This window comes from Urocitellus parryii, chromosome 1 (genome assembly GCF_045843805.1).
Source record: "Urocitellus parryii isolate mUroPar1 chromosome 1, mUroPar1.hap1, whole genome shotgun sequence".
NCBI classification, from domain to species: Eukaryota; Metazoa; Chordata; class Mammalia; order Rodentia; family Sciuridae; genus Urocitellus; species Urocitellus parryii.
Window position 1 is genome coordinate 241,412,761 of NC_135531.1, and position 23,754 is coordinate 241,436,514.

At 36.5% G+C, this 23,754-nt stretch overlaps 1 protein-coding gene across 1 annotated transcript in view; it reads right to left on the bottom strand.

Moving 5' to 3' along the window:
• Positions 1 to 22,349, bottom strand: part of Stat4 (signal transducer and activator of transcription 4) — a 90,502-nt gene extending 68,153 nt beyond the window's left edge. The window contains exons 1-2 of the mRNA XM_026389047.2: positions 22,222 to 22,349; positions 20,447 to 20,591 (exon numbers count right to left, since the gene is read on the bottom strand). Of these exons, the coding sequence (XP_026244832.1) occupies positions 20,447 to 20,591; positions 22,222 to 22,349 (273 nt within the window). The remainder of the gene's footprint in view (positions 1 to 20,446; positions 20,592 to 22,221) is intronic.
• Between the last annotated feature and the right edge of the window lie 1,405 nt (positions 22,350 to 23,754).

Sequence of the window (23,754 nt, forward strand, 5' to 3'; positions counted from 1 at the left end):
GTGCCATGAGCTCACAAGTGCCGTTTTACTTAAAACCCAATGCAGTCTTTCAACGTAGCTATTATTGCTATAGGTAGGGAAACTGAGACTCAAGGAAGCTAGACTCTAGCCTCTATGATATTCATGTAGTCAAGTCCAATCTGCCAGTCTGAAAATCAGTCATCTGTTTTCCTTTAAAGTATTCTTATTTTGTAGTATAAATTTTACAAGGTGGGAGAGTTTATTGGCCTTTTACAACTCTACTACCAAAGAAAAGATGTATTAATTTCAACTGATAAAACTGAAGCAATGTATCACTGAGTGAGTCTCTGAAGTTTATAGCACCACACTAAGTTAATTTTATAAAAGACAAAATTTTAAATGTAGAGCCTTATATATAGAATGCAAAAATATAGACTTTATATGCATTCATGAAATATCAGCTCTCAAAATTGGTTTTGAAAGACAGGAATGGCATTACATCTGAGAGACAATCCCTTATCTTCCCTCTCATTTCTTCTCCTCTTTCCTATCTTAACTCCCTGTCCCATTTTTTTTCAACTTAAACATCTATTTAATATTTCAGGGATATATGCATGATAAGTATTAAAATTCATATAGATTAAAGAATAGGATATAATCAAATTTAAAAATCTGATTTACATTTTTACTTCTTGACTGTTCCAGAATACAGAAAATTATTAAATTTATAATAAATAAACACTGTGTCGTATGTCTGCACAAGGGAATGCTACTCAGCAACAAAAAGGAATGAACTATTGACATGAGCAAAAAATCCAAATTAATCTTAAAATAATTATATGGAGGGAAAGAAGCCATTAAAAAAGAGTGTGTCCTGTGTAGCTCTGTATAAACTCTAGAAAATGCAAACTATAGTGATCAAAAGCAGATTAATAGTTGTCTAGGCAGGTTGGTAGGGCAGGAAGGATAGGAGAGAGAGATTCTGAAGCATGAGGAAAATCTTAGAGGTCAGGGTTGTGTTCATTATCTTGATTGTAGTAACAGCTTCATAAGCTTATCCTTATATTAAAACTTGTCAATTTTTTTTCAAAGAATGTCCTTATGTTCAATTTCATCAAAGTTTATGTGTTCATTATATGTCATTATGCCTCTATAATGTTTTTAAACTATTGTAAGCTATATTTTGATGGAGAAACAAAAAGACAAAATTGGGGGACATTATCTACATACATTTGTGGCATAGGCTCTAAATGCAGGATGAAACAGATTTATCCTAATTCTCTCACCTCCCAACTCTCTGAACTTTCTAAGCCTAAATTCCCACACATTTGTAAAATGGGGGAAATAATGGTCAATAACTGCCATGGTCTTTGTGAGGATTAAATGAAATAATAAAAATAGTTATCATCCAGCCTAGCAAGCAGCACACCCAGCACATAGTTAGGGTCCACTATCATTACATGTTGTATGTATGCTTGTGAGTTTGTATGGATTTACATTCACATGCATACATTTTTGTTTAAACAGGTAATATGGCACAGTCTATACATCGTATAGGATTGTGATGAAATCATAAGCAGCAATCAATCAGTCTATCAAAAAATGAAGGTTTTATTATTACTGATTCCTAATTATTACCCTCATTCTGCAGCTAAGACAAGGGAAGCACAGAAAGGGCAGGTCCCCCTGCTGTGAGTGCTAGATTTCCAAGTGGAGCACAGTCACTCTGTCTTTAAGTCCAGGGCTCTTTTTCTTGAATGTAATAATAATTCTGTCACTCAGGATTAAATGCAAAATATGCAGTCCTATAGTAAAGCAAATATCAAGAGGCATTAAGAAAAGACTCTTTTAGCTCCACTGTGTTCCCTCTCTTGAAGAGCATCCTCATCTTCACTCTTATCTGTCTTTAGCCACTCACGTGTTGGACCACGTATGCCCACAAATCTCCTTAGCCTCTGAATCTTCACATACCTCGTGTAGTCCACCCGTAACACCAGCTCACACCTTTGTTTATGGATATCCTCTCCATACACCTAAATCCAATACTGGGAGACAACAGACACCATTCATGCATCAATTTGTTCACTCATCTTACTTTGCTGTATAAATTTGTACCCGACAGCAGTTATTGTTGGAGAATGATCTAGGTGTGGAGAAAACTTACATCAAACAAACATCACTTCCTCTCTTTCCCTTCTTTGGCCTTCTTTCTTGGTAGCCATATTATAGGGGTTCCTTCACTCCTGGGAAGTAAAACTGGGTCAGCGTTCAGGGCTTGGGTCATGGGAAACTAATGCTATTCACAATTTACTCAATCAAATAGAAGGAAAAGTGCTGCACTTGATTAAAATATACCTATATTTGATTTAAATAATGCTCAAAAAAAAAAAAACTTACATGAGGTAGTAAGGTTGAATTGGTTTAAGAGATTCAAAGAAACTTTTGGTCTCAGGAGATGTAAGCAGGCAATTAGTATTAGGACCAAATCTGTTTTTGTTGCCTTGTGGGCAAGGGATTAAACAGGGTAAAGATAAAATTTACAGAGTGCTCTGAATTGCAGTTTCAGCAAAAGGCCCAGGGAAATCATATAAAGGAAAATTAACTACAGAAACCAGTACAATAAAAATCTGGAAATTTCTTATTTTTTTGAAGTACCTTTTTTTTATATATATATAAAGGAATTTCTCCCGAGAGCAGCAGAGAATGCTATACAAATGTTACCATTTTTTTAAAATAGAGAACTTGATTTATGTCGAGAAAATGTTTTCAAACATATCATTTTTGAGGCGCCTCTCTCCCTTCTGCTCAACCACCACAAAGAGGAGTTTCCTCTGGAGTGTGTAGCTGATCAAATCTGATGTTTAAAATACATTATTTCTGAAGAAAGCTGTGGTCTGAACAAAGGTGTGACATACAGGAAGTTGCTGTTACAACTTGGGCCACAACTGTGTTACAATTTAGGTTCCTTTGTAGACCTCGCTTATCAAATAGAATGGTGATAGAGGGGAATTGTTATCAGTGAAAGTAGTGACAAACTCAAGGCTTGAGTCTTGTTGTATTCAGTGCTGAAATGTGCATATGATTTTTAAAAGATGACCAAGACATAAAAACATAACCTGAAGTCATAGTAAAGTCCTTACATCCACAGAGCATTCCTAACCAGTTTTGCTGGTTATTTGCCCTTGTTTCCAAAAGATCCCTTCCATATCTAAGATGTTCCTTTTCTTAGATGTTTCTGCATACAGTATGATATGTACAGTCTACACTATACAAACTCTACATTATACAACAGTGGCGAAAGCAAAAGAAATGAGATATCAGAAAAGAAGCATCTAAGCATAGTTTCTCTCTTACTGTTCTCTTCTCACCTCCTCCATACAATTGAACAGGATGTCACAACTCTCAGTTGCAATGACTTGTGCTTTCCATTCTGCGTGTTTTTCAGCTGATCATTTATTAGAAATACGAAGTCGGTTGTAGTGAGCACACCATTCATCACAACATCTTATCACGCATGATGTCACTTCTGTTGGCAATCAAAGCTCTGCAAAACGTTTCACCTGTCCCCAGGGACAACACTTTGCAGGTCATGCCTTGTACAGACTACAGAGAGATTAGGGGATTCCTTTGGAGCCAGGGAACAGCAAATATGAAAATGGAAGATGATGGAATTCTGCTTCTAATATAGAGAAAACTGTTTTGTTGGGGCAGTGAGAAGCTATGTTCCCATCATTGCTTACAAAAATTCATGTACTTTTTATGTTTGGCATCATTGTTATTGTTATTTTATTTTCAGGATGTATTTATGTACACTTGTTTGTATGATTAAAAAGATATCTTTATTGATTTTTCTTCATAAGAAATGCATTTTCTTCAAAGAAATGCATTACTTTTATAAACAGAAAAAAATGATGTATCTGTTTTTCAACTCCACTAATGCTTTAGATATCTGCTATATGCTAGACACTGTGCTAAATATTAGCTAAAATTGAAAGAGATGTAATTCCAGGTCAATTCATCAGAAATTAGTTCACCAAGAGCCCATTTGTCAAAGTGACTCCTGACTGTTCACCAAAATGCACAGGCTAATAGAAACATGGACACGTGAACATCCAGGAGGTGTCTGGTTTATTAGTGGCCTGAGCGAGGCAGTAGCTCAGAGTTCAGGGAAGAGAATCATTCTTTGGTGGTGAGGGATGGATTCTTCGAGGGATGATTTGAGCTGGGCTCTGATGGAGGAGTTGGATTTAAATTGTAGCATGTCCTTTAGTTTTTCTTCATGACTTCAGACAGGGTGACAGTATTTTTCTAAGGCCAGTCTGTCCTCCAGACTTTATTCCAAACTAACCATGGAAAGGTCTTCCTTTTACTAATATGCTTCCCCCCATGCTTATAAGAATTTTTAAACATCTTGGCACAACAGTCTTTTCACCCACACATGACTCACAGAAGTGAAAAGAGCAACTCCTTCCCACAGCTCCAGACCTACTGGCAGAGCCACTTCTCAGATGTGCACATGAAGACTTCATTAATAGACTTCAACAGCCTCTGGAGACCCTGGTTTTCTGTACTAGGATCTCCCTTCTGCCATGCCCTCATCAGCTGGTGGGCCTGTCTTGCAGTTCATATCAGTTACATTCAGATGTTTAAAAAACTGGGTGTTTCTCACTAGAGGACGGGGCAGAACTCACAGAGGAGATCATGAAGAACCAGGCAGCTGTTAGCTTACATGATGTCTTAATGCAGTTTATGATAAAACAACCTAGGCACTCTCATACTAGGACACACAGCTTGGTGATAAGAGGGATGTAGGCTGGATTTCCTAACCCACCTGTCCCTCTTCCTGATTCATTTGTGCAAGATGTAAGCTGCATCACATTTAAGTACCTTGCAGAATTCCACTATCTTGAAAACATATGCATTATTCTCAAGGCTATCTTGTCAGATTCTCTGAAAGTTTACAGGATATTTCTAATGTGTCTCATTTGGTCATTACTCATCTGTGCCCAGCTGGACAAAAGGCTGCATCCACTAGCCTTTTGTGGCAAAATCACAATAGCTTATGGCTGCCTATTTCCAATGAAGATCTTAGGTGGCATTTAATATTTTAGAGTCCAGGCTGCTTTATGTCCTCAGTTCTCAGAAACATTGACTTCTTACCAATTCACAGAGTGAGTGAAGAAGTTCTTGAGAAACTGTGACACTTTTTGTATATGTTATGTCAGGATTACATTTATCAACACACATCCATTTTAGGAGATCGAAAAATGTACTCTGATTTTAAATACTAGCTTCCTTGTGGACTGCTTGAGCAGGGATATTTGAAAAGGTCAGATAAGACTATATTGATTATATAGTACTGTTTAATCCTTGCAGGAGTAAGAGATTAGTCAAATGGAGCATTTGACTGAAATCATGGAAAAAATTTATAATGCTGCTGGGTTCTCAGAAAAATTGCATTTGCTTATAATGAACTCTGCTCAAAACATGAAATACCTTGATAGGGATCAATACTGAATTAATGGTATCCTTCCATTCCTTCCATTGTCAGTGTGAAGTAAATACCACAGGTATCCTGCTGCTGACAAGAGCAAAATGGTTTGATAGTGCCATGCTTCTAGACCTGTGATCTGCTGTGACCTTCTCTACAGGTTTATATCACCTGCTGTATTCCAACCTGGACTCATGCCTTCATCAGCTGGTCTTGTTGCTGTGCAATTACTTTGCAAGCTCAAGTTTAGATTTAAAAAAATGTCAGTTTCGTTTTAATAAAATATAGCCTAAGGAAAGTTGACCGGTGTTATTTCAAGTAAAAAAGAAATACTTCTGAGTGACCTAAAAATAATCTGCTAATAAAATCAGTATTGATTTATGATAAATTAGGATAATCTTATAAATCTAGAAAAGTTTTTAAAAACTATATTGCATTTAATTTAGACAAAGGTAACATAGTTGGGGGAGTGGGTCCATGATGGTTGTCTTTATTGGTTAAATCAGGACACTGTTGAATCCTAAAAGTCTCAGATCCAATGTAATTAATTGCAATTGTTTAATTTCTATTCTCTTTGGTAGATTATATGCATCTAAAGGGCAGGCAGGGTACACCTCTGCTTGTTGCCTGTGGCATCTGCAATATCAATAGTGTCTTTGCAGAGAACCTCCTCAATACATAATTGTTGGATGAATGAATGACTGGAAATAAATTTACTCAAAATTCTCATAAATGACAAGAGGAACGAAGTAGATAGTAAATAAATCCTTGGAAATCCATCACTTCCACTAAAAAGCAATTCAAAATTCCTTCCTTTTGGAGAGACTAAGAAGAGTGAAATGAATGGTTTGTTTTGCATTGCTTTGGGAAATGAATCTCAGTCTTGGCCATAATGTGTAATGACCTCCAGAGTTTTTAAAAAATGCCAATTGAAACAATCTCTGCAGAGGGTCTGAGCATGGTTGATTTTTAAACATGTCTCAGGGGATTCTAATAACTAGACAATGTTGAAAACACTGAATAAAGGCCCTTCCTCCCCAAACTTGTCTGATTATAAGAATCATCTGAGCTGCTCAGACCACAACCAACCATATGAAGTAACAAGGGTTTTTAATCTTTTCCAGTTGGGGGATGGGGCAGTGATATCATATCAGCAGAGAAACACTAGCTTCTAATTCTTTAAGTCTTTTCCAATTTCAAATTTCTCCTTCTAGAGAGTGGCTGGTGCTTTTAATTTAGTGCCATCACAAGTGTAATTTATTGTAGGATTATTTCCCAGGCTATCCCTGGGCTTTCTTCTTGTCCTAAAATAATACTTCTACAACTTTCATTAGACTATGTCTTTATTACTGTGAGTCAATTGTCATCTATCTAAAGTAATTGCCACATGTGATTAAGTGTCAGGATGAGTTGTTTGGACACTACAGGCTGTGAGAGAGCAGAGGAGGAAAAAAAAATCGATGTGGATTTTAATGGCACACAGAGCAGGACGTGGCCTGGAACTTGATAGATGGTGGAAAGAAAGGGGAACTGTGTCCTGGACAGAGGTTATGGCAAGAAATGATGCACAGTGTACTCTAGGAATACAAAACACTCATATCCTAAATCCACTACTATTTGTTTTAATTCTGATGCTCCTGCCCAGGACTCATCTCTCTGAAGATCCAACTTCTCCTACCCATATTTCCAAACCCTACCTACAACCTGCTGGGTCAGAATTCAAAGTGGGAACTGCAAATCTACATTTTAAATAAGTTTCCCAAGTGATTTTTATAATGACACACTAACCGAAGGAGATGAACCTATCTACACAATTCAATGAGAAGATAGATTGGACAGAAGGTCCCCCCAAAGAGAACCAAATGCAACAAACCGGCATTTCTGTTGAAATAAATCAGATACACCATTTTTCATTTATCAAACTGGCAAAGATTAAAACACTTTATACCACTCACTGCTGATGATGGAATGAGCTTTTACACACTGCTGGTGGGAATGTGAATTGGTGCATTACTAAAGGACAATTTGGCAATTCTTATCAAAAGCCTTAGCATTTTTCTTACCCGTTGACATAGTAATTCCACTTTTAGAAATTTATCCTAAGGCTGTGGTCTCAACCTTGGCAGTTTATCAGAATCACTTGAGAAGGTTTTGTGAATTACAGATTTGGGGGCTCCATTCCCTGGAAATTCTGGGAATAAAGTCTGTGACTCTGTTATTTTTGGTTTTGTTTTTGTTTTTGGTACAGGAATTGAACCTAGAGGCACTTAGCCACTCATCTACATCCCCAGCCCTTTTTATTTTTCACTTTGAGACAAGCTCTGGATAAGTTGCTTAGGGCTTCACTAAGTTGCTGAGGCTGGCTTTAAACTTGCAATCTTCCTATCTTAGCTTCCTAAACTGCTGGGATTACAGGCATACATCCACTGCATCTGGCTTTGTTTTTTAACATTGGTGTAATTTGATTCTTTTTTTGAAGTTCAACTGATGAAAAAGTCAAATATTGGTGGTAACTCCATCTTCTGGTTTCTCTCCCACTACTTGTGGGTGATCACGCTACAGCAGTGTTAATTTTTCACTCAGAAATGTATGCTATGGTCCTCCTTCCTTTTCAGTATATAGTCCTGGTGCTGCAACATAACTTTCAGTCAACAATAGTGCTCCCTTAGGATAACAATGGAGAGGAAAGTTGCTCCTCTGGCCAAGTGACACTGGAGCCATAATAATATCAGTGCACTATGCACAGCCCTGCCAACTGTATAAAAGCTAGCACACACTATTATGTACAGTACTTGATGCTTGATAATAGAATAAATGACTACGACATTCATTTGTGTATTGCTTTTTATCACTATTTCAGACTGTACTCTTACTTGTATCAAAAAATAATTAACAGTAAAAAACAATATTGCTCATTATACCAGAAGCAGTCTCAAACACCTCACGTTTATGATATCTCTCGATGACATCAAAAGACCATGTCAAATGGTTGACCTATACATCTAGGTTTGCCTAAGTGCATGTTGTAATGTTTGCATAATGAGGAAATCACCCAATGACACATTTCTCAGAATGTGTTCCCATTGTTAAGCAATGTGTGATTGTATTCAGATCTATTTATTTTTTGTTTTATTTGACAATGATATTGCTTTCACTTCATTATACATGAGTCATAACCAGCATTGCCTTGGTTTTGTTGTATTTCTCACAAAGTAAACTGAAGTATGAAATTTTCAGTAAATTCATCAATTTAAAAGAGACTTATATAAAATTATCATAAGTTAATCCCAGAGACCAAAATCAAACTTTTTTCATTCCAGGATATTGTTATTGTAATTCTGATATTTTCTTAGCACTATTGCATTCATGGAAATACTTCAATTCAATCACTGTAGAAATTTGTGGATAAACATTCAAGATCATTTTCACATATTTGTTATTGTGACAATGTTATTATTAAGTACTGTACATAATAGCATAATGTTATTATGAGTGAACTATCTTATACAGTTATCCATCTCTTTACCTGTGTCAGAATTACTATGGGATACATATCTAGAAATGGACTTGTTTTGTAAAGTTAAACTTGGGCATTGAAAACTGCTTTCCAAAATGGTTTCACCATACATGGTAGGGTTGTGTAACTTTCCACCCAAATTCATGATTCTTTTTGAATAAGACACTGTAAGTCTTGGCAAATATTTGGTGGTAGCCCAGCTAGAGATGACACTTCCTAGGGGGAATGTAACTAGTTTCCATTAATGAAATACATTTATAACGTGTTATTTCTAAGCCAAGGAATTTTAGGTGTGGCTGCAACTTTATGTTCTCTTTCCCTTCCTGTCCGTCCACAGAGCACCTAGGTCCCTTAGGATAGCTGAGCCACACTATGGGAAGAGCTTAGATCCCTGAATCACCATAAGAAAGCAAGCCAACCACATGCCCACCAGAATAACAAATATCAGACTGTTATGTACATAATAAATAAAATCTTATTGTCTGTTAGATGCTATAACTAGTGCTATATTCATTAATATGTCAGTTTAGACTTGTCAGCAATGAAAACCACAACACCACAAATGATTTTGTTGTATGGAGTTAAAACCCACTGCTCTAACAAAATAATCACAAAAATGAATGACATTATAATCATAGGTATATATGTATGCTTCACTTGTTAATATTGGTGAAATACTGGAAATAAAATAATAAATGTTAATTAAGGGGTAAATAAAAATTATGTTGAAAAAATATTTAAGGGGAAATGTTGTCTAAATGAATATATTAAACTTAGGAAAGGAGGCTATGAAACAATATTAATTTTTAAATAAGTTAATATCAGCAGAAAACATACATAGTATTTACCAGTTAAAATAGTATTACAGATTTTTTTCTGCATATGTTTTCTAAACTTTACCAGATACATATCACCTTTGTAATAAAAAAGTGTGTTTAAAAATTGGTAGATGATGGTACTAAACTGCAGTAGCAAAAAGTCAATAACCTGCAGAAACTCAGAGATAAACCCCCCATGTGGCTCAGGATTCATCTAATTTGATGCTCAGTAACTTAAGAGAGTTGGCTATCTTTGAGAGAAGACCTAAAACCAAAGTTGTTCATGTGCTTGTCAAAAGGCCTTTTATTGACAAGTACATGTTTATCAAACTCACTATCAAGGTCGGAGATGAGAACCTATATATATTCAGCTTTTTAGTAGAGCTAAAAAGAATTACAGACATGGGAAGTTAATACTCCTCAAAATACATCTCCTGTCTTTATAATGCATGGAGAACTCTTTTACACTTGATCTTAGCCAAAAGGCCGAGAAGCGATGGAGAACTCTTTTAAAGATGAGATGTTTTCCCATTCACTGATGGGTTCTTTCATTCACTAAGTGAGCAATGGGGAAATTTATAGCAGAAATGACAAAAGGGGGCATTTCCTGGTGAGCATATTGGTAAGGGTTTGGAAAGACCAGAGTCTGTTCATGTAATATGTTTCCTAGAGGTTTTGATAACAGGAAAAAGATCAAGTGAGTTCACAGCTATGGTTTTTAAAAACCAAAGGATGGGACACCTGGGGGTCCTTGGTTGTCCTTTGTCTCCTTCCTCATAGATTAGAATGCAGGAAGGAGGACTGGATGGTGTTACACACCAATTACAGGACTTCAAAATGACGATTTAAAATACATCTGAGGATGTTAATTTCATTATAACGAAGATGTATAATAATATATAATAATAAGATATAACAAAGTAAAAAATGGGAGTAGAATGCTCATTTGCAGAGAATAAGTTATGGTACAGCCATAAGATGTGAAAGACTTACCTAGAACACTGTGAAGTATTGCTAAGAGAAATCAAAGACCTCAATAAATGGAAAGACGTTTCACATTCATGGATTGAAAGACTATATCATTAAGATCTCAATTTTCCTCAAATAGATGTAAGCCCAATGAAAATCCCAGCAGGTTTATTTGTGGAATAAACAAGTTAGTCCTAATATTTATATGAATACTACAAGGATCCAGAAAATTTAAGACAATTCTGAAGAAAGAGAACAAGGTTTCTGGAGTGTTTTTAACTACAATATATCAAGAATAAATCTACAGTAATTAGCTGTATTGGCACAAGGAAAGATAAATAGACTAACTTACTAAAGAGCCACTGCAGATTCATGACCAAGACACCCCTGCAATTCAATGAGGAAGGATGGTCACTTTAATAAATGGCTCTGGGCCAATGGGTCCTCCATATGGGACAAGCCTTCCTTCTCCCTTGCATATGCCAGACACAAAAGTCAGTTCCAAAGAAATACAGTAGTATCTGAGAAAGGTTAAAACAAGAAAGGTCCCCAAAGAAAATCTCAAAGAAATCTTCATGATCCAGGACAAGCAAAGGGAAATTTGGACCTCAGAACTTTTGTTCATCAAATAACACCATTTAGAAGAAGGTAAAAAGGCACAGTGTTGACCAAGATATTTGCAACATGCATAACCATTAAAGGGCTCACTCAGAATGTATAAAGAACTAAAAAATCAGAAAAACAGACAAAAAGTTTTAGTGGGCAAATACTTCAACAGGTCCTTAAAAAAGAAGATATCAAAATGGTCACTGAACATGAGGTTCTCAACATTATTAATCATGAATGCAAGTTAAAATTACAATGAGATACCACTACACATACTCAAAAATGACCAAAGTGAAAGAAGACTGATGACAATATGCACTGGCAAGGAAACAGAGCAACTGAATTCATACATTTTCGTGGCAGTGCAATTAGTACAACCACTATAGACGGTTGTGCATGCTGTCATCTTCTAAGCACAAACATGTAATACTCTAAGACCCGACAATCTCACCTGTGGGAATAAGATCACAAGAAGTAAGTGTATACACCTTCTAAGAGACACAAACAAAAGTGCTCAGGACAGTTTTATTCATAAAACACAAAAACTATATATGGTTTAAGTTTCTATCCACAGAAGAATGAATGCTTGTGCTATGTTTGGGTAATAGAATACTAATCTATATATATATATATATTTAGGTGGGGATGTAGGTCTGGGGATTGAACCTAGGAAAACTTAACCACTGATCCACATCCCCAGCCCTTTTAAAAATATATATTTATTTAGAGACTGAATCTTGCCAAGTTGCTTAGGGCCTCACTAAATTGCTGAGATTGACTTTGAATTTGTAATCCTCCTGCCTCATCCTCCTGAGTGTGATTATAGGTGTGCTCCACAGTGCTTGGCTGTAATTTTTTTTTAAAAAAGGAAAAATACAGGTGCATACAACAACATGGATAAATCTCATAAAAGGTAGAGTAAAAAAAAATCTAACCCCAGAAACTCATTTCTCAGAATTTCGCATAAGGAAGTTCCAGACAGCCCAAATAAATCTTCAATTATGTAAATAAGGACAGTTGTCAACTTGGTGAGTGGAGCCCACTGAGAAGCATGGGAGAGGAAATGCTCTGTCTCTTGATCTGGTGGTAGATACATGTATGCATGTTTTTAAAAAATTCATTGTACAATAAAGATCTATTGCATTGTACATATACTTATGTATATTCTACATCAGCAAAAACATTTTTAGAAAGAGATTTGCTTTGATGTAATAGCATTGTGATAAAATATGACACAATATTAGACCTCCATCTGCATCTTTCAATTTGACTATGTAACTTTCTTATGAAAGCAGAGTGGGCAGTGAAAAGAAGAAAGCACAAGCCCTCTCATACAGTTTCTAAGCAAATCTAATCATCATTTTGTTGTTCTGCGTTTTGTTGTGTGAGATACTTTGCAATCTTCTGTACTTCTTTAGCCTGAAGAGTCTAAGCTCTTGACATAGCTCCTGGGGAGTTGGTAGTAGTTCAGAAAGACCATTTGTCCCTTTCCAGGTGAAGGCTAGTTCCAGAACATTTGTCTTTGGCTCCCTTTCACTTCAGGCTCTACTATTCCTCTCCAGAATTAGTGCATTTTTCTCTCAGCTTCCAACGCTCAGTGTCTCTCTCCTCTCTCTGAAAGGTTTCCTCAGCTCTTCCTGCTTCTGGTCCCTTCCAGCCTGCCTCCTCTCACAGGTATTATATGTTCTAAATACTCTGCTTTGCAGAGTCAATTCTTTCCATCCTTAGAAAGTGCCAGCTTCAGCAAGAAAGACCTTATCATCTAAATTGCTCTCATGGACCCTGTCAAAACTGCATTTGCAATAATAATGTGACATTTGCTCCATTAGTTAGGGGTACTTGTTGCAATAAGGCAATAGTTCCATTTTCAATGTCAGCTCTACTCTTCATTTATTAAACAGGACACTGAGCCCCTTCAGTGTGCGGGGAAGACAAAGACAAACGCACTGGAGGAGCTCAGTCTTCTGGAGGAGAAAGGCAAATACTTAGATATGTTAGCTCCAGTTACTTCCTGTTATCTGCCTATTACATTTCACTTAGGATTACTATCCTATGCCCCTTCCCAAATCTAACGTCTTCATTATGCATCAACATCCAAGAGACAACCCCAACCAAAAGCCTGTCATCTCTTATTTTTCACTCTCACGCACACTTCAAATCCATCCACTCCTTGCATGTCAATTCTTGTACCAAATGATCTACAGCACATATTTTTCATCCCTATTGCTACTGCCTAGCTCGGCATCCATTCCTTTTTTGTTGAACTATTGTTACAAAGTCCATGCCTGTTGCTCTAACTCCACACAATTGCCACGAAACTCTCTACCTTTTTCTTGATCTCTATTTCTGTGAAGATTTTTTTTTTATTGTTCAGGGAAAGGAGGAGATAAGGTGAGTTAATGATGGGCTCAGTTACATCAAATCAATGTTCTTGACTCAAGTGGCCAATCAGAAGATTATGGTAATAAACACTGAGGATCAGCCATCTACCAAGTCCTTGATTCTGGGTCCTGATTATTGAAAGGGAGTAACAGGTAGAGATAGGTGTCATAACAAAGCAAATCTTTTGTTCCCAAGTCACTTCTAGCCAAGGCAATAATGGAGGTCCCCAAAGCACCTTGTAGCTTTATGAGAAAACCAACTTTTTCCCCAATTCATGAACTTTTTTGTCAGTGACTTAAAACGATAACTTTGAAGAGATGTATCTGGACCAGTTGTTGCTCAACGCCTGTGAACTTAAGACATACTAAGTATCTAATTAATCATTACTAATGTAAATAACAACTTTAAATCTAAACATAATTGGTTTCTAACCAGACTACCAAAATAGAAAAATATTTTTTAAAGATACTAGCAAAATGACACAATTCTACTTCTCAGGTAAAAGTGTGCCTAACCTGTTCTTCACATCCCCAGGACACTCCCAGCACATAAAGCCAATGGAGAGTGACAATCAGCCTACGACTATGAACATCTTCATATCCTCCTTCTCAACTGGCATCTGTGTCTCTTCACCTACTTTCTCAGTGGAGCAGTTATTCATTTTCCTATGGGCAGTGGAAATCTAATTTTCTCCCTGGCCATGCTGAGCTCTGGAGTTGTCAGTTCCTCTTTAAATTTGATACCGATCATTGGACCAGGAGATTTGCATGCCCCATCAGTGTCTGGGGTATCCATGGAAGCTCCTAGATAGATTGTGTGGACTGCTTCTGCAAGGACGGAGGAGGTCATACTTACCAAAACCAAGTCTTGTACTTGACTTTTTCTCATATGAATAGTTTATTTTATTTTATTTTTCTTTTAAATACATTATAGTTAGTTTTTGTGTTAAGAAAAACAAAATCCATCCAGTCTCTGGATAAAATGAGGAGAGGGGACAAAGGGGTGAAAATGAGAGAAAAAAACTTTCAACCTTGGAATTCTGCAAAATTCTTTTCCTACAATAGACAAGGGGTAAGTCTTCCTAGAGGAAAAACCAGCCCCAAATATGCTTTTAATAAAAACATATTTGTGTCATGCTTTGGTTTAGAAACTGTTGATAATTCCTCATCACCTAAGCCCAAAGTGCTCAGTGTGGCATTTGAGGACTTCATGTAACCCTTTCAATACTTAAGATGCCTAACTTGTTTGAAGGGGTAGATATTCTCATATTGGTTTGTTGTTGTTGTTGTTTTGGTTTTTGGTACACAAATTGAACCTGGGGCACTTAACCACTGAGCCACATCCTCAGCCCTGTTTTGTATTTTTATTTAGAGATAAGGTCTCACTGAGTTGCTTAGGTCCTCACTAAGTTCTGAGCCTGGCTTTGAAATTATGATTCTCCTGCCTCAGCCTCTGGAGCTGCTGGGATTATTGGAATGTCCCACTGCACCTGGCCTCTTGTCATATTCTTGTTCTTGCTTTTCCCTTTCTATTGGATTCCATCTTCTCTCTCACCTCTTCAGAGAGTCCTGAATCATCATTTTAGACCCACCTCAAAGGTTCCCAACTCTGCAAATTATGATGGCAGGTACCTCTACCATGGTGCATGCCTCACTACTTCATAAATATTTGTTTGCACTTGGTCTCCATTCCAGATCAAAAACTCTTTAAACACAATAACTTTATATATATCTTCTTCATTTTGTATTTTCAGTGGTCAATAGTAGCCTGATGTTAAAAATTCATGTAATGGAATGAATATCCAATTAACAAGTATCTATGGAGTAGTTACGTAGTATACTTCAAAGCATATTATATGAGCTCTACTTTTTAAATTTTTTTATTTTTTATTCTAATATGTTATGAATGACAACATAATGCATTGCAATTCATATTACACATATAGAGCACAATTTTTCATAATCTCTGGTTGTACACAAAGTAGAGTCATACCATTCATGTTTTCATACATGTACTTAGGGTAATGATGTCCATCTCACTCCACCATCTTTCCTACCCCCATCCCCCTTTGCTCTATCTAGAGTTCGTCTAATCCATCCATGCTCCCTCCCCAATCCCATTATAAATCAGCATCCTTAAATCAGAGAAAACATTGGTCATTTGGTTTGGGGGGATTGGCTAACTTCACTTAGCACTGTATTCTCCAACTCCATCCATTTACCTGCAGATGCCATGATTTTATTCTCTTTTAATGCTGAATAGTATACCATTGTGTATATATACCACATTTTCTTTATCCTTCTACTGAAGGGCATCTAGGTTGGTTCCACAGTTTAGCTATTGTGAATTGTGCTGCTATAAACATTAAAGTGGCTGTGTTCCTGTAGTAGGCTGTTTTTAAGTCATTTGGGTATAAACTGAGGAGTGGGATAGCTGGGTCAAATGGTGGTTCCATTCCCAGTTTTCCAAGCAATCTCCATACTGCTTTTCAGATTGGCTGCACTAATTTGCAATCCCACCAGCAATGTATGAGTGTGCCTTTTCCCCCACATCCTTGCCAACACTTACTGTTGTTTGTATTCTTCATAGCTGCCATTCTGACTGGAGTGAGATTAAATCTTAGAGTAGTCTTGATTTGCATTTCTCTAATTGCTAGAGGTGTTGAACATTTTTTTCATATGTTTTATGGTTGGTTTTATATCTTCTTCTGAGAAGTGTCAATTTAGTTCCTTGGCCCATTTATTGATGGGGTTATTTGGTTTTTGTTTTTTGGTTTTGTTTTTGTTGTTGTTGTTCATTTTGTTTTGGTTTTGGTGTTAAAAATTTTGAGTTCTTTATGTATCCTAGAGATTAGTGCTCTATCTGATGTGCATGTGGTAAAATTTGCTCCCAAAATGTAGGCTCTCTATTCACCTCACCCATTGTTTCTTTTGCTTAGAAGAAGATTTTATTGATTCTTGGTTTTAATTCTTGTGCTATAAGAGTCTTATTAAGGAAGTTGGTGCCTAATCCCACATGATGGAGATTTGGGCCTACTTTTTCTTCTATTAGGTGCAGTGTCTCTGTTTTAATTCCTAGGTCCTTGATCCACTTTGAGTTGAGTTTTGTATATGGTGAGAGATAGGGGTTTAATTTCATTTTGTTGCATATGAATTTCCAGTTTTACCAGCACCATTTGTTAAAGAGGCTATCTTTTCTCCAATGTATGTTTTTGGCACCTTTGTCTAATATGAGATAACTGTAATTATGTGGGTTTGTCTCTGTATCCTCTATTCTGTACCATTGGTCTATCCATCTATTTTGGTGCCAATATAATGCTGTTTTTGTTACTATTGATCTGTAGTATAGTTTAAGGTCTGGTACATTGATGCCACCTACTTCACTCTTCTTGCTAAGGATTGCTTAAGCTATTCTGGGTCTCTTATTTTTCCAGATGAATTTCATGACTTCTTTTTCTATTTATGTGAGGGATTTTCTATTTATGTCATTGGGATTTTGATTGGAATTGCATTAATTCTGTATAGTGCTTTTGGTAGTAAGGTCATTTTGACAATACTAATTCTGCCTATCCTAGAACAAGGTAGGAATTTCCATATTCTAAGGTCTTCTTTAATTTCTTTCTTTAGCATTCTGTAGTTTTCATTGTAGAGGTCTTCGCCTGTTTTGTTGATTCCCAAGTGGTTTTTTTTTTTTTTTTTGCTATTATAAATGGAGTAGTCTCCCTCATTTCCCTTTCAGAGGATTTCTGACTGATATACAGAAGTGCCTTTTTTTAAATGGGTGTTGATTTTATATCCTGCTACTTTGCTGAATTCATTTGTTAGTTCTAGAAGTTTTCTGGTGGAATTTTTTTGTGTCTTCTAGGTATAGAATCATATCATCAACAAATAGTGCTAATTTGAGTTCGTCTTTTCCTAACTGCATCTCTTTAATTTCTTTCGTCTAATTGCTTCGACTAGTGTTTCAAGAGCAATGTTAAACAGAAGTGGTGAAAGAGGGTTTACCTATCATGTTCCAGTTTTTAGAGAGAATGTTTTCAATTTTTCTCCATTTAGAATGATGCTGGTCTGGGATAAGCCCTACTTTTAAGAAACACAGCCAGGGGCAGTAGCTCATGCCTGTAATCCCAGTTACTGGGAGACTGAGGCAGAAGAATCACAAGTTTGAGGTCAGCCTGGGCAATTTAGTGAGACACTATCTCAAGATAAAATTTAAAAGGGGCTTGGAAGTGTATGTCAGTGGTAGGCCTGGCAAATGTGAGGTCTTGGGTTCAATCCCAGTAAGAGAGAAATCCCAAATATCATTTGGAATAAAAAAAATCATGTCCCACTATACACAAAGTAATTATTCCATAAAGAAGACCCAGAATCTGGCATAAACTTCTTGGAGAGTCAGAATCATTGTGGACTCAGTTACTAAATTGTTAAAGAAGATTTAATGAAAAAGGCAGAGTAACCGAAATAGTCCTGGATAAGATAAAGGTTAAAGGAGTAGGCACAAAATGATTCACAAATGGAATTTCCGTTGATCATATTGGATTGGTACCATGTGCCTGGGATGAAGAATTATTCCACACAATGTCCACCTCTGTTGCTTGTCTCAAATCATACCCCGCCCCCCCACCCACACACAAAATCTTGCCAACTAATTCACATTTCATCTTAAATACATTTCACCTTAAATGGCACAACATGTATATCTCCCAACCTTTGAACTATGAGTTTGCAATATTGGCACCAAGTAATTACTTCAGAGGAATTCAAGTTATGAGGAAATTGGGGAAATAACCTGTGGGTTGATTAGCAGATTGGCTGCCATCCTGTGCAGCAAAATGGTACCAAAGACTGAACCCTAGACTCCTCAGCTCCAAGCTCCTTCGGAATTACACAAGGCAGCTTCGCGCTCCTTTCAGGTCTCAGGTTATGGTCATTTCTTTATTTCTCTTTGTGTGTGGTGAACAGAGGGGAAGGAAGAGGAGTGAACTGAGAAAGCAGCGTGGGTTAGGGGGTAAGATCTGGCAGGTTCAGAGAGCTCATTATGTAAAGCAATGTGTTTTTTCCTCCTTTGGTATTGCAAAATGTGTTTTTAACCTCCCACCTCATGTAAACAATCTCACTTCACTGAATACTCAGAAACCAGAACAGGAATGTACAGACTGGACCAGAAAGAATCTGCCGTTGGTTCCGTTTCAGGGAGCTTTCAGTTCTAACACATTGTTATTCACTCACCCTAGAACATGGGAGATGTGGGTTACACTTGCACATGTCCCCTCACCCACTGAGTTTCAAACTCTCACAAATGGAGTCATTACCATGGTCTGTGAAGAGTGCTTGTAGGTGGTGGGATTACTAACCGCAGGGTTAACAGAGTCAGCACCACAATTAGAAAGGCCTGTTAACTCTGTGGTGTCCTAACTGATAGAAAGTTTTTTCTATAATAAGACAAGATTGCTGTTGCCTGTTTCCCCCCTACTTCACTAACTTTTGAGGAATCGCCATAAAATTTCATAAAAATTTGAAAACCTGGGCTGAGGTTGTGGCTCAGTGGTAGAGCACTTGCCTAGCACATGGGAGTCACTGGGTTCAATCCTCAGCACCACATAAAAAATAAATAAATAAATAAATATAGGTATTGTGTCCATCTACAAATTGGGCTAGAGGAAGGCATAGAGGTCCAAACCAAAGAAATGAACAATCTATTCAATGAAATAATATGGTAAAAAGAATGTTAAAAAAGAAAACTTGAAAACTCAAATAGAGGATGTGTGAGCTTTGGGGACTGTAAACATAGCAAGTGCTTATTCAATATTTGTTGGCTGAATAAAAAAACTATATAATATTTATAAAGGCATTACTCAGTACAAAATGACACAGTAAGTATACAAATGAAGAGATGGGTTCATTTACAAATTAGCAAATGACAACAACAACAAAAAAACACACAATAAAACTTTAAGATGAGAAATCGTTAATAGGTGGAAAGAAGGATATTTACATCAACATTTAAGTTCAATTTGCCAATAAGATATTACCCTGTACCTATACTTCTTATGACATAATATCAATACATGCAAAGTAAAAACTTCTACAAGTTCAGGAGAGATGGCAATTCTACATAATAGATAAGGACAGGAGGTGATAGGGCAAGGAAACTCTCTGGTAGGATATGGTAATGGTGGACACGTTGACATTACACATTTCTCGAAACCCAAGGAATTAAGCAGCATCAAGAGCAAAGCTGAGTGTAATTTTGGACTTTAAGCTAATGAAAATGCATCAATATTAGTTCATCAATGGCAACATATACCCATCCTGCTTCCACTTAGCAATGAGGACACCACCAAATCTGTTACAACAGAGGCAAAGGCCAGGGGAAAGGCCAGAGAGCAGCCAGGAAACTACTGTCCTTTAAATCTCTATTCCAGTGTTGTTGGACTCCATCACAGCAAGTGAACAAGCCACGTGAGTAACACACACACACACACACACACACACACATTCCTTCCCACTTATAGTATATTTGAAATTTCATGAAAAATAAACATTATGTAATAACATATAATTCAGCACAAACTTTTAAATGATAATTCAATTTTTACCCTTAAATCTGATTTGAAAATAAGTAAAAGTACTTATTTTGAATTTTAAATGAATTTAAGACTCATACATCTAAATATTTTGAAAAAGTAGAATACTTTCTCACCTGAAGGACTTTCCTGATTCTTTTTAGGTTATGTATCAAGAGCAGGTTTTTCTCTTTGGAAACACGACCTAACTGATCATCCAGTTGTATCAACAAGTTTTGAAGAAGAATTGTTGCCATGGTTTCATTGTTAGAAGCTGCCTCCCTAAAAATTTTTAAAAAAAAGGTGCTTTTACACAACAGGAAAAAACTTGGTAAAATATCTACTTTTTTACCATATGAATTTTAAAGGGATAGATCCAACAGTGATAGTATTAAGAGGTTTTTAAAAATAAATCTGTATACATGAAAAAAAATGTTCTACATCACTAATCATTGGGGAATTGTAAATCAAAACTATAGTTAAGCTGCCACTTTACATTTATCATGAAATAAAAAGAAAAGAAAGAAGGGAAAAAAGTAAAAAGCAACAGAAAACAGATAACAAGTGTTGACAAGGATATTGAGAAGTAGAAACCCTTTTGCATTGGTGATAGGAATGTCAAATGTGCAGCCACTGTGGAAGACAGTGTGGCAATTACTCAGAATAACAAACATAAAATAGATGATCCAACAATACTATATTTGGGAATACACTCAAAAAGAATTGAAATCAGGGACTTGAACAGATATTTGCATATCAATATTCATAGCAACTTTGTTGGCAATATCCCAAAGGTAGAAACAACATAAATGTCTATTGAAAGATGAATTGACCCAACAAAAAGTGATAGATGCATACAAGGCAATATTATTCTGTCTCAAAAATGAAGGAAATTCTGGTACATGAACAACATGGATGAATCTTGAAAATATTCAGTGAAATAAGTCAGTGGCAAAAAGACAAATACTGTGTGACTGTATTTATGTAAAGTACCTAGAGAGTCAAATTCATAGAGACAGAAAATAGAGGAGCAGTTGCCAGGGCCTGGGAATGGGAGTTATTGTTTAGTGAGTGCAGAGTTTCAGTTTGGGAAGATGAAAACATTCTGCAGATGAAGGGAGGGATTTAATGTTACTGAACTCTACACCTAAAAGTGGTGAAAATGATAAATGTTATATTGTATATATTTTGTCACAATAAAAAAAAGTTGACAGAAGCAAAAAAATCAAATCATATAAGGTGAGTATAGTTTTGAAGAATATGAATTGGCCAATTTCATATAAGAGTTGCTTTTCTGAAGTCTCAGGAAAGTCTTGGATTTTAAGTTGCTCCAAGTCTAATAGAATACAGGGAATAAATAATGAGTATTTTATTTGCCTTCAGGTTACTCCAAGTCCAATAAGGTAGAGGGAGCAAGGGGCAGGGAAGGAGCTTGTTAAATCACACAAATTCATACAGACAGTTGAGGGCAGGGTGGGGGGTGTTTTGGGGAAGGGGAGTGGAGAGGTGGAATAGGAGTTCCTAAAAAGAATATTTACTTATATTGAATCTGTGATGGAAGATTGATAATATTTTTAAATTTTATCAATTTTAGATTCAATTTATCAAATTTAGATTTTTAGATTCACTTCTTGTTTTTTTTAATAACTAACAAATTGGTGGGGGGGGGGCTGGCTTACAGAAAATCAAAACACTAAACCCATTAAGTTTTCATCTACAATGGATGAAACCAGAAAGGACATTGGCTCCCCTCCTTTGAGAAGGTCTTCTAGATCCTTAAAGAAACTTGTTACCCGAAAAGAATGTATCTACTGAATCAAAAGTGGACCATAGACTAAGTCCACAGAAAGCATAAAGCAACTGTACATCAACTTCTAGGGAAAAAAAAAAAAAACAAAACATTTGATCCTACCAGTCTTGATTTTCAATCCACTGGGCCAGCAGATGTCGTATTTCCATAGGAAAGTTGTCATCATAAAATTGATCTACTTGCTCCAAAAACTTAATTTCTAACTGTTGGACTTGATTCCACTGAGTCATGCTGTAAAAGAAGGGATGAAATGAGCATTTTCAAACGTTGAGAGCTATGGTCCATGCTTTCTTCTTTCCCTAGCGTTCAATCAGACAATATGATCCATTAGTTAAGTAACTGGAAAAAAATTGTCTTCTTTTATAGTCACTCAAAGGCAGAAAGAGAGAAAATGCTTTTGAGCCTGACACACAGCAATTCCTCTTAGTGTGTCAAAAGGTATCCCTAACAAGGGAAACAGTCTTCTTCCTCTGCCCTCAAACCACATCCTTTCTTGTTCTAACATGACCTCCTGTTCTACCTTCTCCCCCTCCCCAAAACACCCCCTGCCCTGCCCCCAGCTTTCTGCATGCCTGGATAGGCTTAGCATATTCCCTGACCCTGCTCCCTGTACAGCATTAGACTCAGTAGAAGTCAGATAACACACTCTAGTCCAAAGGCCTCCTCAGGGTTTACCTGGGAGGAATCCCCCACTCCTTTACATGGAAATGCCCCAAACTTTTTTTTTTTCCAGATGTGTTTGTCTTCTAGAGCCAGTTTTATGTTCCTGATTTCTAGTCTAATTCTGTCATAGCCTCCAGAAGAATGTATATGTCTTCATAGGTTCAAGCAATTCAGTAAATATTTTTATTTCCAATAAATATTTTTATTTCTCCCTTTGGTGATCACTATGGGTAGGCAAAAGCTTTTAAAGTCCTTTAGTTTGTCTCTGATGTCTATCTGACAGTGGTTAAACCCTCAAGTTACTGAAGGAAGGAGAAACCACACTCGATAAATATTTGGATGCCTGTCATAAAACAAGAGAATGCGTTCCTCCCACATAACTCCCACCCTGGTCAATGTAGGAGCTAACTCAGGAAAAATTAGTATGACATGTTTCCGAAGTCAGGAAAATTAATATGACATTGTCTCCTTGAAATTACAGTATTTTCATTTCTTCAGAGTCAGGATTCTTATTATTTGTTCATAATACTAGTTCAAAATAATTTTAAAAAAGACTTTACATGATTAATCACTATAGTATTTCAACAAAACATAAAGGTAGTTTAAGGTTTCCTTCAGCTTATAGAACATTATGATAATTTCACACAATTCTTCAAGTTTCAAACGGAACCATTCTGAGCACCTTTCCCTTGAGCTCCCAGTAAATGATCAAAACTGTATAGAAAGAAAATTGTTGCAGATGTTTTGATAAAAAGAAATCAAGTGGGAAAGGAAATAATCTTTAACTTGCATATGATTTTATATTTATGAAGTCCTTTTTACACATTACAATTCTAGGCATATTGTAAATGCTCAGTAAAATCTTGTTAGATGGAGCATGAATGGCACTCCTGATATTGCTATCCATTGAATCCATGAATAGTAAGCATTAACTCCACTTTAGAAATGACAAAAACGTGAGAGCTAAATAAA